Source organism: Mytilus edulis, chromosome 7 (genome assembly GCF_963676685.1).
Source record: "Mytilus edulis chromosome 7, xbMytEdul2.2, whole genome shotgun sequence".
NCBI lineage: Eukaryota > Metazoa > Mollusca > Bivalvia > Mytilida > Mytilidae > Mytilus > Mytilus edulis.
Genome location: NC_092350.1, coordinates 8030778 through 8049601, shown reverse-complemented (window position 1 = coordinate 8049601; position 18824 = coordinate 8030778). Strand labels below are relative to the sequence as shown.

At 33.7% G+C, this 18824-nt stretch overlaps 1 protein-coding gene across 1 annotated transcript in view; it reads left to right on the top strand.

Moving 5' to 3' along the window:
* LOC139529851 (uncharacterized) overlaps positions 1 to 18824 on the top strand; it is a 104947-nt gene that overhangs the window by 67484 nt on the left and 18639 nt on the right. The window contains exons 33-43 of the mRNA XM_071325790.1: positions 10133 to 10238; positions 10507 to 10623; positions 11050 to 11185; positions 11954 to 12137; positions 12467 to 12743; positions 13988 to 14174; positions 14712 to 14923; positions 15589 to 15818; positions 15941 to 16094; positions 16899 to 17083; positions 17464 to 17601. Coding sequence (XP_071181891.1) covers positions 10133 to 10238; positions 10507 to 10623; positions 11050 to 11185; positions 11954 to 12137; positions 12467 to 12743; positions 13988 to 14174; positions 14712 to 14923; positions 15589 to 15818; positions 15941 to 16094; positions 16899 to 17083; positions 17464 to 17601 — 1926 coding nt within the window. The remainder of the gene's footprint in view (positions 1 to 10132; positions 10239 to 10506; positions 10624 to 11049; positions 11186 to 11953; positions 12138 to 12466; positions 12744 to 13987; positions 14175 to 14711; positions 14924 to 15588; positions 15819 to 15940; positions 16095 to 16898; positions 17084 to 17463; positions 17602 to 18824) is intronic.

Sequence of the window (18824 nt, the reverse complement as noted above, 5' to 3'; positions counted from 1 at the left end):
ATCAGGTATGTAGTAACTCCTCCTACCGTTGGAAGGTTGTGGATTGGTCATAATATTAATACCATCTACCAGGTATGTAGTAACTCCTCCTACCGTTGGAAGGTTGTGGATTGGTCATAATATAAATACCATCTACCAGGTATGTAGTAACTCCTCCTACCGCTGGAAGGTTGTGGATTGGTCATAATATTAATACAATCTACCAGGTATGTATTCATTAGTTAAGTCTCCCACTTTTCTACAATACTAGATAAGTTTACTGTGCTCCAATGATGTCTTACTGGCTTTAAATCCAAATACAGTATATCTCCACTAATCTCATTTGATTGTTTTCTTGAAGGGTTTTAAAAACAAATCACTGCTGAGACTAAAATTTTGATCAGGACTTTAGATGCATAGTTTAATTTCAAATCTACTGTTATGTAATTAATGTCAGTTATCACTCATAATTACACCTTATGTAAGAATCCGGGGTTTTGATTGGTTGATAGCCAGTGTATTTTTCACCAATTTACTGTTTTTAAATGAATATCTTTCATTTTTAACGCCGCCAGGGTATTTGCTAAAAGGATATGCCTATTTTACCCTCTCTGCCGTGGTATTTGCCAAAAAATACTCTATCCGACTGGACGCTTGTAACGTCACGATCATCAATGCGTTTTAGTACATTAACATTCGGTGTAATTAAACAGATATATCATGTTCTTGAGGGGTATTTGCGAAAAATACCAGTCTTGAGAATGAATTTCCCTCGCCTTGCGGCTCGTGAAATTTAACATTCTCTCGACTGGTATTTTTTGCAAATACCCCTCCTTAACATGATACATGTATATCTGTTCAAAAATCTTATCAATTTTATCATTTTTATAAGCCGGTTTATGGGACATATTATGGTATACCAATGTCTGTCCGTCTGTTGTTAACATTTCGACAATTAGTCAAAAATGCTTTAACCAATTCGCATGAACTTTGATGCATTGTTTATTACGTTTTATATTAATATATCCATATCTATTGTGCTGTAATATTTAGAAGGATTAGGAAGTTTTCGAAGTTTATATAGCTGTTAAGTAGTATTTGAGAATAGAATTTTTAGAAGAAATCCTTTGATAAGAAAAGATGTCATACTTATGTCACAGTGAACTTGACATATACCAAATTAACGTATGGCTTATACCAGACAGTGACTTTAGTACCACTTTTATTACTGTAAATATACATTTATTTCAACATATACAAATCTTTCAACAAATTCGGAAACAATTACATTCATTCATACTCAAAATATAAAACCACAAACTACAATGAAACAAGGACTGACGGACTAATGAATTCGACAATGCACTTTTAAAATTACGCCATGAATTAATATCGCCAATAAAACAATTTCTAGCTGTAATTCAGTAATTTGAACTTTACCATAAAACTATGTAAACAGTACGGAAAAGTCGTATTGCAGATTATGATAAAATTATCATAATATTTCCATTTAACTTTTAATGAATGAAACGCTATCGAGAAACTAAATAATATTTTCCAAATAACAAAATTAACTAACCTGTAAATATTGCTTTAGCTTTGAAGCGTCAGCTTTGAAAGGCTGCTATTCATTTAATGAAATCCTAAATCTCTATATAAAAATAAGGCGTACACATATTTTCCCGCGCTCGTGCAATAATATTTTATTTTATTTAAATCGTTCAGGTGTGAAGTGACGTGTATATGAAATTGTGCAGTGACGTATATTAGAAATGTCGTCAGTCTGAGTCAATCGTCTTAATGAGTATGATGAAACAGACAATGGAATGAATGAATGAATGAATGAAATGAACTGATGAATAACCATTTAATATACACATAAATACGACGGTGACATATTCCCCCACCAAAAAAAAAAAATTCATCCCTGAATTATCGTAGCATATATGTCGGCAATTCAACAAACAAAATATTCATAAATTTCGCTCATTTTTATCAATCGTGGCTCCCATATGACGTGCCCATGAGGCACTCAATGCCTGAGTAGGATGTACTCCATCAACTAACATAGAATAAATATAACGAATTTTACTTTTACACCTTTTATGAACAAAAGCGTGTAAAAAGGGGGTTACAACACCATTTCCTAAATTCCTTTGTACAATATATGTATTTACTGCATATAAAATTGAATTCATCTCTCCTGCATTCTCTCGTAATCAGACTCATATTTTAGGCGGACAGTTTTTCCAACTGATCTCCTATGGGTATTCCATTTCTGGAAACTCATTGTTGTTATAGTTGCAAAAACAACTTTACATCCTATATTTTTCATACGTTTCTCAACATCTGACATAGTTTCTTTTATAAGTGCAACGTGATCCTTCTCTAAATAAAGATATGATTATTCATATTTCTCGTTCTTGATACGCATCAAAGAACATATATCTGGAATCCCGGCAACAAAATATACTATCTTAGGATGAACGACATTATGAAGTCGCTTTTCAGCCAAACTACACAACCTATCATAAGTACCACCAGGGATAATGTTAACCTGCTTACAATCTACCTGACTCATGCTACTACCACGACTTGACGCAAAAATATAAGAACTACTATACATACCTGTAATGTAAAAACAAAACTTCTATATACTAACACTGTTAAAATTTTAAACTTTCCGTTCAACCTCTCAATATGTTCAGGTGGCCACCGCCTCTCTGTGCATATCAAGAATATCGAGTCAGAAAATTCAAAGAAAACAGTAATATATAGACATGTAAAAACAAAAAAATAAATAAAATAAGTATTTTCCCTAAAAATAAACATAATCACCATAGCGATCTGGCATCCTAGACTGTCTAGACGTGCGACGTAAAACCGGTTCGTTGAACTGTTCCACAGATACATGTGTTCTTTCTGGAACGCTTCTTACCTCGTTGGAAATATCTGAATTCTGAGTAGTTAATGAGGATTGCTCCTGCGTTAATCTACTACTAGTATTAAGTGTCTCATCAATATGTCTACTAGAGAGACCCGAATGTGTTTCAGATGTCGAACTAGCATTACCTGTACCATTACTCAAATTTAGCATATCTGAGCTTTGAGTTTGATTCCCTTGGGATCCCGAAACTATTGAACTCAATGGACTAAACTCCTCAGCCGAAGGATTTAGAGAACTACTTGTAATGGCCTTGTACCGACCTGGTTGATCAAAAGGCATTAGAGCATAATCAGAATCAGAATCGGACTCATCCGAAGAGTCATGAACACTTCCTGTATCTTCAGTATCTTTTACAGATTCTACAATCTGTATCTCATCGTCGACTCTATTGGTTTCACTTGTGCACTTACTGTTTCTTTCTTTCTTATTATGAGGTACCAATTCATCGGTTGGTAAAGAATAAATAGGTAACAGTAGATTCCTATGTACTGTCTTTGTTTTCGTCTTACCTTTACCATACTCGGGTTTTATCACATAAACGGGGATATTTGTATCTGGTTTAGATACTACAATGAAGGGTTCTCTGTTCCAACGGTTTGCAAGCTTTTGTCTACCTTTAATATGTATGTTCTTGAGAAGAACTCTGTCTCCCTTCTTCAAAACTGAATTTCTCACCTTTAAATCATACCTGGTTTTATGTCTCCTACTAGCTTTCTCTGCAACTTTTGCCGCTGTCTTGTAAGCATACTGCAATCTCTTTTCTAACTGACTAGCATACGATTCATGACTCTTACCTTGAGATACGTCTCTATCAACACCTAGAAAAGCGTCGATCGGGAGACGAGGATGCCACCCAAACATTAAAAAATGAGGGCTGTACCCAGTACTCTCGTGCTTTGTAACATTATAGGCATGCACTAAAGGTGGGACGTAACTCTTCCAATCTGACTTCTGTTCGTCGTTCAAGGTTCCAAGCATGCTTAAAAGTGTGGAGTTAAACCTTTCGCACTGACCGTTTCCACTTGGGTGAGCTGGAGTTGTCCTTGATTTCTTTATACTGGCAATTTTACAAAGCTCACTAATGACTCTGGACTCGAAGTTTCTGCCTTGGTCGCTATGTATACGTGCGGGAAAGGAATAATGTTGAATAAAGAACTCCCACAGGCATCTAGCCGTAGTCTGTGCCGTCTGATTCCGTGTAGGAATTGCCTGAGCATACCTTGTAAAGTGATCAGTTATCACCAGTATATTTTCATAACCACCCTTAGATTGTTCTAAGCAGAGAAAATCTATGCAAATCATCTCCAATGGTTGACTGGTCTCTATACTCACTAGTTCAGCAAATCTATTACTCTTTGTTTTCCTTAGTATACAGTTTGGACAATTCGCCACCTTACCTTCTACGTCTTTATTCATTCCAGGCCAATAAAATCTGGAGTTGACAAGATAAAGAGTACGGTCTCTACCTTGGTGACCAGCATCGTCATGTAAACCTCTCAAAGCAATATCCCTGTAAGCAGCTGGTAAAATAAGCTGATATATAGTCTCATCGTTAAGTTTACTTACCCTATAGAGAACTTCTTTCTTAATGACTAGTTTATCCCAGTCGTAAAGTAACTTGCGTGTACCTAAAGGTTGCTTACCAATTTCTCTCTTCGTAGGTTTATGTCCTGCTCTTTTTAACTCAAGTGCCCTCGCTATATCTTCGTCTTTCTTCTGTTCTACAACCCAAGAAATGTCTGAAAAGGCCTCTAGCTCGGGGTCATCCTTGTCGACTATACCTTCCAGAGTTTGGGACATACAAATGCTCTCAGCGGGTGTACAGCTGGATGAAACTAAAATAGCCTCGCATATAGCTTTAACAGCATCGCTAAATAATTCCTGATGGTCATAATCAATCCTTGACAAACTGTCGGCGTCAACGTTCGACTTACCATTTCTATATACCAAACTAAAATCATAATCGGCTAATTCTGCTATCCATCTCTGAGAAGTAGCATCTAATTTGGCCTTACCCAAGACATAAGTAAGCGGATTATTATCCGTGCGGACTTCAAACTTATTTCCATATAGATAGTCTCGAAATTTATCAGTAACCGCCCACTTCAAAGTGAGAAACTCTCGTTTATGGGCCGGATACAACTTCTCTGCAGCACGTAGCGCTCTACTAGCATATGCTATAACCCTTTCGATACCATTCTGACGTTGATAAATTATGGCGCCTAATCAATCACCACTGGCGTCTATATTCAAAATGAATGGTAGACTATAATCGGCAAAAGCAAGAATAGGGGGACTAGTCAATACCTCTATCAGCTTTTCTCTGGCAGCTTGCTGTTCATCGCCCCATTTCCACTTCGTTGGCTTGGGTTTGTTCTTTTTCTTAGATGTCTGCTTCTTGTTCGTTTGGTGTCCTACCAGAAGATCATTTAATGGTCTTACTATCTTAGCATAATCTCGTACGAACTTCCTGTAATAGGATGTGAATCCTAAAAATCGTCTGAGACCTCTGACATTCTTTATTTCTGGCCAGTTTCGTACTGCTTTTACCTTTTCTTGGTCTGTTTTAATTCCCTCTTCAGAGACAATAAAACCTAGGTATTTTATTTCTTTCCTAAAAAATTCGCACTTACTTCCTTTTAGTTTTAGGCCATGCTTCTTTAGCTTACTGAATACAGACTCTAGTCTTGTCATATGTTCTTCAGCAGTCTTAGAAAAAATCACTATATCATCCAGATATATTAGGCATTCTCTCAGGTGTAACTCACCCATGCATCTCTCCATGAGACGCTGAAATGTGGCACAAGCATTGGTTAAACCAAAAGCTAGCCTGTTACACTCATAAAACCCTAAAGGACCGAGACTAAATGCAGTCTTATAACGGTCAGACTCTTTAAGGTTACACTGCCAATAGGCCGACCTAAGGTCAATTTTACTGAAATACTTACTTCCGGTCAGACAATCTAGTGTCTCATCTATGCGTGGAAGACTTTGGGCGTCACGAATAGTCTTCTTGTTGAGTTTCCTAAAATCAAGACAGAATCGAAGACTTCCGTCTGGTTTCCTTACTAGTACAACATTGGAAGAGTAGTGACTAGAAGATTCTCTAATAGCCCCCGCTTCCAACATTTCCTTCAAATGTTCACGAACCTCTTCGTACAATGACGGTGGTATGCGTCGATACGGTTCCTTAAAAGGAATGTTGTCCGTTAACTTAATCTCATGTTCCACCAATGTGGTGAACCCTAGATCCGTTGGTCCTGTAGAAAAGATCGATTTCCACTTAGTTAACAAACCTTTTAATTGTCCTTTTGTATTGTCAGGCAAATCCTCTCTGACATTAATACCAAGTTCAAAACCATCACGTACGACAGTAACTCCACTTAACTCACAAAGGACAGTTTTAGGTTTGATAACAACAGGCTTTGCTGTTATATTACAAATCCTAACTGGTACCCTCTGTTTACCGTTACCTTTGACTGATACTACTCTGGGACAGACAACTACCTGATCTGACAACTCACTCAAAATAGAGCGGTTCTCCGTTACTAAAGTCTCGGTATTTACATCACCTTTTAGCTTCACTATTCCAGATATGGTCATTACTGATGAAGGAAACAGTTTAAACGGGCGTCTATTGGAAGAACGCACCACTCCTGAACTATTATCCTGTATAGACGAAAAGGCAACATCCCACTGTTTTGGTATCGAAATATCATCATCAAGACAGTGTACTAACTCCATACCTAACCGTAAAATGTTTGTACCAACAATTACCGGTACTTTATTTGTATAATCAGACCTAGGTACAACCAACATAAGCACATAGAAAGACTCACCTGGAAGAAAAGGTATCTGAACCTCGACCTCAACATAACCAATATAGGGCAGTTTCGAACCGCCAGCAACACTGACTGATAACTCAAAATCATCCAAATCTTTGACCTCGGGGACAGGTTTCATTAACTTCAAAACATGATCAGAAACTGTTGAAATCTTCGAACCACTATCAATCAAAGCTTTACATTTCATCGAATTAACCTGTATAATTGACTGATTCTCCATACCTACCATTCTATCTAACAATGATTTAGTCTTACTTAAGTCTGATTTAAAATTAGGGCTACACTTACTCTCTAAGTCTCTAGTCTGCCCTGCGACAGAGACTAGCCGAAGTTTAAATTCTGATTCTGATTCTGAAACTTATTATCTGTTCCTGACTGTCCTCTGTTACCTCCTCTGTAATTATAACGGCCCCTTCCGTTACCTCTATAATTATTATTATATCTACCTCTCTGTGTACCTCTATTATTCCAATAATTACCCGAACCTTGTGGTTTATTGTTTTGTCTATTTTGTTGATCATCACCTTGAGACTCTTTAACTTTCTTCAACTCACCTTCGAAATTATCTAGCCTTTTATTAAATGCATCTAACTTCTGTATAAGAACATTCATATCTGATACAGCAGTAACTGGTTGATGTATGACAGTAGCTGTAGGCTTAGAAGCACTCGAAATTTGAAGCTCTAGTTCAACTGCTCTTACCTCTTTTCTTAATTCATCAAAGTTTTTGATAGTGTCATATTTGTATCTAGTAGCATTTTTCAATGCAGAATCCCTGATACCTGACCAAAACTTTGTTCTCAGCATATCATCTCTAACTTCTGAAGTTAATTTACCCTTATCGTATGCTTTCTGTAATATACCTTCTAATTTCATACCGTAATCGGCCACTGATTGACCCTCATCCTGCTTCTCAGTATAAAATGACTGTAAAAATGTCTCATTTGAATAGACATTTCCGTAAATACCTTCTAATTTTTCTAGAATATTATGTGGAGTAGCAGACTCAGGAAGTGTAAGCAGGGTATTACGGGCTTGATTTTTTAAAGAATTTCTCATACACTGTACTATGATTAACTCCGGGTACAAGTTTTCTCGGAGTAAGCATTTTACTTCAAATTTCCACACGTCAAATGAAGCCTCACTCTTTGCATCCCCAGAGAAAACCGGTAACCGTGGTCTTTGGTACGTTGGTGTATTACCAGTAATGTCATGAGTGTGATTTCCCAAGTTAAAACTAACTTTCGGTTTCACCTGCTCATTTATACCCGAAAAATAGTGATAGTATTTTCTAAAAGGGGGAGGAGGTGGTGGTCTAGACGGAAGCTTATCAGTAGTCGGCTTCGGAGTACTAGTGGTATACCCTGTTGGCATACTTCCTTCTTTCTTAACCAACGGTTTAGCATAAGATATCAAGTCATACTCCTCATTAGTAAGTACTTTATATTTACCATGTTTAGACAAAAATGCTATCATTTTTGCAATATCGGTCTCTGACATATTAGGTTCGTGACCTTTAACATTACCCTCAACTACGGAACCAGATGCGTTTCCTTCAGCCATAGTCAAAACAGAGTACTCAATATACCAAACGGGACACAATACAAAACGTAAACAGACACATACAAAAGACAACAAAAATAATGAAAATGATGATGATGATGAAAATGTCAACTTACCGTCATATGATCTAATGTGCATGTGAAATCTGACAGTGCAAGGACCAGGTGTTCATGCAATAATGCACACAAAAATTTAAACTGAAAAATATAAGTAATAAGATAAACTATGACATCTTAAATACATATATATATATCAATAATACTAAACAATATAAAGAATATATAATACTTGTAATAATCAAATATTTCTATTAAATAATGTTTATTGTTTTGATTGCTATTCTTTATTTGAATTTCAGCTCCAATCTAATAAAATTCTGTCTGGGTTCAATACACTATTGTTTACTTCGTTGATACCAGTCGAATCCACCGCGGAATGAAATTGACATCTGTGATGATTGTAAACACACAACGTTGTGTACTATAAAACTACTCAACTGAAACGTTATCGACACCAACACAATATTATGAATATTTAAATGAATGAATCTATTTCCTTTTGTTATCGGTGTAAAATTAAACATTCACCAAACTAATTTAATTCTTTGGTTTGCGCAAAATATGAATATTTTCTAAACATTCATTACCAATATGCCTTTACATGTTTTCAATCCAACTCCGGGATTTGTTTAAAACTTTTTCACTATATACCTCAACAGCGCTGTATATTCTTAGATTATCGTGTCGCCAAGTAGATATCTAGATGAACTGTTATCCAAATAAATTCAAGTGCGGACAGATTCTCCGACAACTCTTCACTAACAAAAAACGTGGCACCAACTAGGTCATCTCTCTCTCTGAAGGCTCCATTTGTCACAGTGAACTTGACATATACCAACTTAACGTATGGCTTATACCAGACAGTGACTTTAGTACCACTTTTATTACTGTAAATATACATTTATTTCAACATATACAAATCTTTCAACAAATTCGGAAACAATTACATTCATTCATACTCTAAATATAAAACCACAAACTACAATGAAACAAGGACTGACGGACTAATGAATTCGACAATGCACTTTTAAAATTACGCCATGAATTAATATCGCCAATAAAACAATTTCTAGCTGTAATTCAGTAATTTGAACTTTACCATAAAACTATGTAAAAAGTACGGAAAAGTCGTATTGCAGATTATGATAAAATTATCATAATATTTCCATTTAACTTTTAATGAATGAAACGCTATCGAGAAACTAAATAATATTTTCCAAATAACAAAATTAACTAACCTGTAAATATTGCTTTAGCTTTGAAGCGTCAGCTTTGAAAGGCTGCTATTCATTTAATGAAATCCTAAATCTCTATATAAAAATAAGGCGTACACATATTTTCCCGCGCTCGTGCAATAATATTTTATTTTATTTAAATCGTTCAGGTGTGAAGTGACGTGTATATGAAATTGTGCAGTGACGTATATTAGAAATGTCGTCAGTCTCAGTCAATCGTCTTAATGAGTATGATGAAACAGACAATGGAATGAATGAATGAATGAATGAAATGAACTGATGAATAACCATTTAATATACACATAAATACGACGGTGACATGTCATACTTAGATTAAATTTTTTTAGTAAAAAACAGTTCACACTATTGCTTTTTTCACCAATTTTTAACAAACTATTAATTGTTTTGGTTTAGCCGTATTTGTTGTAAAACTGTTACATCTTTTTTTATTAATTGTAATAGTATCCATTTTTTTTGTCATATTGTTTTATTTTTTTATTTTAGACATCTGATTCAGACATGTATGTTAACTGGGATAATTTCCAAGATGTGGAAGAATTTAACAATGGACCACACCCATCTGGAATTAAAGAATACATACTAGGAATTGGTGAGAAAGTACATTACTTGAATGATCAGATTCTGCTTTCAATTCAGTAATTTTAAAAAGAGATTTGTTAATAAACTTTTAGGGGCGCATTTGTATTCTGAAGGATTACCTATTCCTAAAAATTAAGTATGGATGTACAGGGTGGAAAATGAACAAATATGATGAGTTTATATTTCCTTGGGAATATCTAGTTTTATTGTTTGTTGGCTGAATGCCAGTTATATCTAGCAGGTTTATAATGTGTTGCCTTCTTTTTAATTTATACTAGGTACATCAAGTGGAGGTAATGATGTTGTTGCTTTTGAGAATGTTGGAGTGCTACAACATAAAGCCTTACATCAACTGAATTTACAGAGTGGTTACAAGTATTATGCTACTCTAAAAGGTTAGTAGAATGTTATCAAGTCTAAAGTTTATACTTAATAATATGATTGATGTTGAATTTCTTTTTGCTGAATAGACATAATCATTTGAATAGAAAGGTCAAATTTGATTATTGCGATGAATTAAACACTTGTTAATTGTTTTAGAGGTATGTTTACCTGTATATGTCTTCTGGCTTGTTGTGTTGTTGGTTTGTTGTTTGAATATTCAACAGCCATACTATTTACATTAATTCTACTGTAGAATTGCCAACATAAATACTTATCCTTATGACAAATTGTGTGAAAGTATAATCCAACTTTTTTTCCATTTTATTAGTTTGCAATATGAAATATGAAAGCAAAAGTTGTTCGTCACATTTGCTATTGAGAGTGACCATTGATCATTACACTTCAAAGTTTTTAATTTATTGTTTATGACATTCTAGCTGTTGATTTTGCTAACAGAGAAACAGAAGTTGTTTCAGAACCAGTCATTATAGATACAACCCCACCAGTTACCAGTAATAAACCGATAGTTATAACCAACAGGCATATATCATCCACAACAGAAATAGATCCTTGGTGAGTTCAGTTAGAGTCAAGGGTTAATTATAGCAAACAGGAATATAACTAAGATCTGAGAAAAAAATAGTTAGTGGTCAAGGGCTATTTATAAGAACTTGGCTTATTACAAAGATCCCATTTAAATTTGATTGGTCAAGGGCTATTTATAAGAACCAGGCTTATTACAAAGATCCCATTTAAATTTAATTGGTCAAGGGCTATTTATAAGAACCAGGCTTATTACAAAATTTAATTGGTGTAAGCATTTGACATATCACCAAAATTCAATTTTACAGACTGGAACATTACATTCAAAATAGATATAGATCCATTTTACAGTCGGGCACATTACATTCAAAACAGATATAGATCCATTTTAAGTTAATGTAGGCATGGTAGGGTCAAAGTTCAATTTTGATTAAATTATAACTAACATGCATATTACATCCTGAATAGAAACAGATCCATAATAAGTTGAGTTAAGGTCAAGGGTTAATTATAGATATAATTTGCTATAATACTACATCAACAACACAATTAGGAAATAGTTGGTTTGGTCAAGGTCAAAGAATGAATTATGTAAAACATTTGATATATATCAATGTCTATCATTTTCAGAAATCCTCCATTTGTATATATTGAGTCTTGCCATACTTGAAATTATAATTAGCAAATATTAAAAGTTAAAGATGATTGCTTAAGAAGCTTGTGATGTCATTTCATTATTCTTAAGGCCTAGACATTTTTGTTGTACCAATACATACATTTTTCTTCTCAACATTTTAGTTGGAAGGATGTGTTCCTTGACTTAGAGTCTGGTATAGATTATTACCTTTGGTCAGTTGGATCAGAGCCAGGCTATACAGATATGATGTCTTACCTGAAGGTTGTTGATGAAGAATGTGGAATGACAGACAAAAATAATCCTTTAGATTTAAAAGATGGCCATTACTACTATATCAATGTCAGAGTGAGTAACTTTACTTAGTCTATACAGTGTATTTATTGTCAGAGAATATTTTTCATTTTAAAATACTTAAAAAATGTTTTAAAAATACTGCTGTGATTATTTAATTTAACTTTAAATAGTGGAAAATGTACTTGATTTCAAATGTGTGTATGACCAGATTTTAAAATGGTCAAAATTTTAAATTTTTATATTTATATGTAATCATTTCAGTATTTAGTCCCTACAATTGTGATAATTAAGATATAATTCTTTATTTTGTGCATAAAATATTTCAAAGAGATTCAATCTTTATGACCATGAAATACTGATATATATTTTTACTTATTTAGGCTTTCAACAAGGCAGGACTATCATCATTAGCTACATCCTGGGCTTTTCAAGTGGACACAACAGCACCTACACCTGGTCATGTGTATGATGGAGATAAAAGTCAGCTGACAGGAAGTATCAAGGACATTGACTTCCAGACAGAAACCAAAGTGCTACATGCCTGTTGGGAAGGTTTCCATGAATCTCACTCCACAATAAAAGATTATTATGTTTCTGTTGGGACCTGTCCACAGTGTGAAGATATATTACAGGAACAGGCTGTTGGAATTACATATGGTATGTATAGGCCAGAAAATACAACTCAATCATTAAAGATTATTATGTTTGTGTTGATATATTACAGGAACAGGCTGTGGGTATTTCTTATGGTATTTGTAGACCAGAAAATACCACCCAATCATTAAAGATTATTTTGTTTGTGTTGATATATTACAGGAACAGGCTGTGGGTATTACTTATAGTATTTGTTGACCAGAAAATACCACCCAATCATTAAAGATTACTATGTTTGTGTTGATATATTACAGGAACAGGCTGTGGGTATTACTTATGCTATTTGTAGACCAGAAAATACCACCCAATCATTAAAGATTATTATGTTTGTGTTGATATATTACAGGAACAGGCTGTGGGTATTACTTATGCTATTTGTAGACCAGAAAATACCACCCAATCATTAAAGATTATTTTGTTTGTGTTGATATATTACAGGAACAGGCTGTGGGTATTACTTATGGTATTTGTAGACCAGAAAATACCACCCAATCATTAAAGATTATTATGTTTGTGTTGATATATTACAGGAACAGGCTGTGGGTATTACTTATGCTATTTGTAGACCAGAAAATACCACCCAATCATTAAAGATTATTATGTTTGTGTTGATATATTACAGGAACAGGCTGTGGGTATTACTTATGGTATTTGTAGACCAGAAAATACCACCCAATCATTAAAGATTATTATGTTTGTGTTGATATATAACAGGAACAGGCTGTGGGTATTACTTATGGTATTTGTAGACCAGAAAATACCACCCAATCATTAAAGATTATTATGTTTGTGTTGATATATTACAGGAACAGGCTGTGGGTATTACTTATGGTATTTGTAGACCAGAAAATACCACCCAATCATTAAAGATTATTATGTTTGTAGGAGCCTGACCACAATGTGAACATATTTTAAGCAACTACCTATCAGAATTACAAATTGTTATACAAATGTATTATAATCAATGAAAAACACATCTAAAAGTAACAAAGAATTATGGTCCATTGAAGGATTTGATCTTTGACAAAATTAATAGACAGCAAACTTCATAAATAGAAAATAAAGTACAATAGTACAAATGGAAGAGCATTTTAAAAGCTTCAATCAGAAGATGTACAATTTCAGAGTTACATAAGAGCACATTCACTTTGGTACATGACTGATATTTTACACAACAATGAGTGTGTAAATTATTCCCAATGTGTAATAAATAAATCTTACATATGTATTATTTTGTTTTACTTCAGACTTTACATTAGAGAAAATCCATCTTGGTACAGGACTGAGATATTATACTACAGTAACTGCCTGTAACACGGCAGACATGTGTACCACTGTGACATCAGATGGCATTATCATAGACAACAGTGCCCCTGTAGCTGGAAAAGTTCAGGATGGAACTGGATTCATTGATACAGAATACCAGTCTATGAAGTAAGATACTATTCAGGTGTATTGCTTTCTGAAAAGAAACATAAGTATTGTGGGAATAACATGTGAAGTAGAAGTATAAATCTTTAATACACCTAATATATGTCTTGGTAACAGAAGTTTCATTGTGTTCAACATGTCTATGTGATTAATATTTGGTTTATTTGATTACATCAGGAACAGTAATTTACATTTTACCTTGACATGTTTCAATGAAGAAGCTGTTAATTCATGTATGTGTGAATATTCTACAAAAACTAAATCTCTACTATATGGCATGGGTTTGATGAAACATGGTCTCATCTGAGTTTTACCTGATACCTGTCAGATTTGTTTCAATGAAACAGCTGTTATTAAGTGTAACAGGATCTATATCCCAGCTAAGTTTTTTGTGTTTGATGATCTGCAATCTGGTATGAGTTCTCACTAGATACTTGAGATGGTTCAAAGAAACAGTTGTATTTGAGTATAAATATTTTACAGAATGATCCCAGACATATTTTAAACAAACAGCTGTTATTACCAATAAATATTTTACAGGACCTATATCTCAGCTAAGTGGTATGGGTTTGATGATCCCCAGTCTGGTCTTGAGAAGTATGTATGGATGGCAGGAACCACCAAAGGAGGCACTGATATAATACCAGAGACTGAACTACATTTGACAGAGACTGCTGCTTTCTATAATATATCTCTAGGACTACCATTAAACCAGAGAATCTTTGTTACTGTCCGAGCTTACAACAAAGTTGGTAAGATACAGTATTATTCTGTAAAACTAAATGGAAAATAGCACCTCACAGTATTTTGTATGTTATGATTTATATTGAATAAATAGAAAACTGCTTATTTCATACAAAAATAACAATCTTACATCATCATTGATCATACAGTTGTAGATTCAATTATTATTGAACTTTTAAGGGCAAGGCAGAATACCAACAACGCATTCATTCTGTGGTTAAAGTTTTTGAAACTTTAATAACTTTCTTGTACTATTTTGGATTTGTACCAAATTTGGACAGAAGCTTGTTTATGATCAAAAGCTAGTATCTAGAAGGAAATTTTGTTAAAATTTTGTACCTGTGTATCTGTATTTTACTTATAAATGGACTTAGTTTTTCTTCCAGTTAACATTACATACAGTCTGCAGTTTTAAGTTTTTAAAACATTTATTAAATTCATAAACTATCCTGGATTTTTACCAAACTTGGACAGAACCTTCTTACAATCAAAAGATAGTATCAAGAGGAATATGTTTATTGACTTTTTTCCTCATTTTTGTTGAGCCTGTGATTAACAGCAAAAAGTAGGCGAGACACTGGGTTCCGCTGAACCCTTCAAATTTTCTTGATAAATCTTTTCTCTTCTACATCTTCAGAAAATACCTCGGAATAAATATCTAATATGATTTTAGGTTTATGGTCAGAATCAACATCCAATGGTTTTCTGGTGGACACATCAGCTCCTGTGATAACAACACCACCTACATTCTCAGCTGACTTTGGAATTAATGGACTGACACAAGTGTATAGAACATCAATGAAGGTGGAATGGACTGTTGATGATGATGAGTCATATATAAAAAGACAGTATCTGTCTATCAATTCTCATATTGGAGGAGAATTTATGCTGTCTTCTCAGTCAGTAAGTTGGCATCATACACTTGTTTTTTTTAATTTTAAGTGTTTGCTATTTTAATAATACATGACATACGGTCTTGTTATCATTTGCAAGTAATTTTATTTTGTTTTCTTTGATATTTCCAGGTCAATGGTATATCAAGATCCTATGTATTTTCCGGACTAGATTTACATGATGGAGTGACCTATTATGTGACCTTAATTTCGTGTAACAGTGCTGAGATATGTATAAACTCTACCTCTCCTGGAATGTTTGTAGACAGTTCTCCACCTTCTAGAGGTATGTTTTTATATACATTTAGGATTTTGTGTTGGAACTGTACTATTTAATGATATTCTTCAATTAAGTATAAAAGTCGTATACATAAACCATTTGTAAGTGTTTAAGGTAGATTCATGATATACCGCCATCTTGGATTGCACAATCGCAGTACAAAATTGGTCTAATTATAATCCTAAATCTGCAAATTTGGAGACAGATTTTCAATTCAATGGTTAGACTGTTTTTTCTATTTGAAGACAAATTGTTGATTAATCGTATTATTCAAAATATTTTGACAAGTATCAATTTTTTTTGGTAAAAAAATTATTTTTTTCAAATGAGCCATTTAAGGGGAAATAACTCTTTTAGTACAAAATTTATACTGGGCTAATAGGGAAATTTTTTATTTTTACTTGTAGCAAGAAAACAAGTTCGGTGACACCATGTTTTCTTTTTATTTTCTTAAAACATATTATGAAACCTTTCTTCTCACAATTTATTTCAAAATTCTATCTCATAGAATTTTTTTTATGCACACTAATGTGTTTTTTCATGAACAAACTAACCAAATTTTGGCAATTTTCAACGACCCATAGCTTGAAAAATAGCACGGTGACCCATACTTTTTATTAAATTATTGAAAAGAGCATAATAAAATCTTCATTTTGGCAAATTATGAAAAATTTTTGTCTCAAAAAATATATACTTGTGATCTACTAGATATATACACATAAATCATATCAGTCTTTATAAGTTTCTGAAGTACTTTCCATGGTAAACTTTTCTTCAACTATTTTAAAGTATTGTTTTTCTGTTGATTAGGTATGTATGCTATAACAACTGACCATGCTGCTGATCCTGAACTCCTAAGACATGCTGCAGGATGGATGCTCTGGTCACAGAGAGCTGTAAATCTGGCCTGGTTAGGCTTCAGTGACCTACATTCTGATATAGACCATTATAAAGTAGCTGTAGGGTCTACCTATCTGGGCCAGGATTTAAATGCAGTATGGAATATATTATAAATTTGATGTAGAGTTATTACATGTAGCCCAATAGAAGTTTAAATGGAAATATATATGTTTTGGCTGTATTCTGCTCTTAAATCAAGTTGTTGTCTTCTTGACATATTCCCCATTTTCATTCTCAATTTTATTGATTTGTTTCTGGTCTGATGTGATTGATAATTCTTCCTGTATGGAACAATGGAAAAAATCTGGTTGAATGTATAGCATTAAGATAAATATAATTATGATTCAGTAAAGTTTCAAATGTCTTAATAGTAAAACAAGCTGTTTCTTAAGTATTGGTAGCACATGCAAGCTCTGTAGGTATTTTCTTTCCAGATTGCAATTTTTGCTACTACATGCATATTTTATATTTTTAGGATACGGATAAAAAATATTATCATACAAATACCAACACAGATCATGGGGATGAGGGAAAAGTTCAACTGTTTGAAGTGGAAACTAAAACTTTGACCAAATTTAATACACTGTACATATCTGTATGGGCTGTCAATGGGGTTAGTATGTTTTGCTAATGATTATACTCCCGCTTTAAAAGAGTGGGGTTTACTGTTTTACCTCTGTCTGTCCTTCAGTCTATCCAGCCGCTTGTCATTTCATCAGTCAGTTGTCTGATATGTATAGGACAAATAAAATCATACACTTTGGAACGATATTAAAGATATATAATGTAAGTAAAGAATTAGATGTTAAAGAACAATGATAAAAACACTATTATTTCTTACTTACAACAAAAGTTTTGTGAACAAACACGTCATAAATTTGTCATTAGAGTTGTTTGATGAAACATAAATTGTTATGATTATTTTGAAGTAGAATCAAAACTAGAATTGCCATTGCAAGCAATAGTGGGTGTCACCCTTCCCCTATTGCCATTAAGTGGCAGCCATTTCAAAACAATTTAACAGTGAATTCAGATCTATGCATTGTGATGTATCTTTCTGAAATTTTCAGAACATTTGGAGCATTGTCAAAAGTTTCTAATTTCTGCTGTTTCCATGGCAATGGCAGCCATTTTTAAAATTCCAAAGTCAAAAGTCTCATCTATACATGCCAGTGGACAGTAATATTAAGTTTCATTAAGTTTGGAGCTTTTTGAAATTATTAACATTTTTGCAGTTTCCATGGCAACGATGGCCATTTTGGAAATTCCAACTTCAAAAGTCTCATGCAGACTTGACAGTTAGTTATCATAATAAGTTTCATCAAATTTTGAGCATTTTGAAATTTTTGACATTTGTGATGGTTTCTATGGTAACAGAGACCATTCCAAATTTTTAATGGCAGATACCACATTGGTACATGGAAGGGAACACACCATCAACGTTTCAATGGATTTGACTTACCATTTTAAGAAAGTAAATGCCACTTTAAGGTTTTTGAAGCATTTTGACCATTTTTGCATTGTTTCCATGGTAACAGGAGACATTTTTCGATATTCAACGCCAAATTGCACATCTACCAATGTTGCTCATCGTTTCTGGAAGTTTCATAAAATTTGGAGCATTTTGATATTTTACGATTTTTTGGTGTAGTTTCCATGGCAACATAGTACATGTAGTAGTTCCAATGAGTGCCAAAAATCATCCAAAACAAGTATATAGTGGGCACCTAAATTGTATCAATATATAATGATTCTATGTTTAAGCATATCCAAATAATCCACCAAAACCATTTTTTATGTTCTTAAGACCTACTGTAACCCAAAATTTTGTTCCTC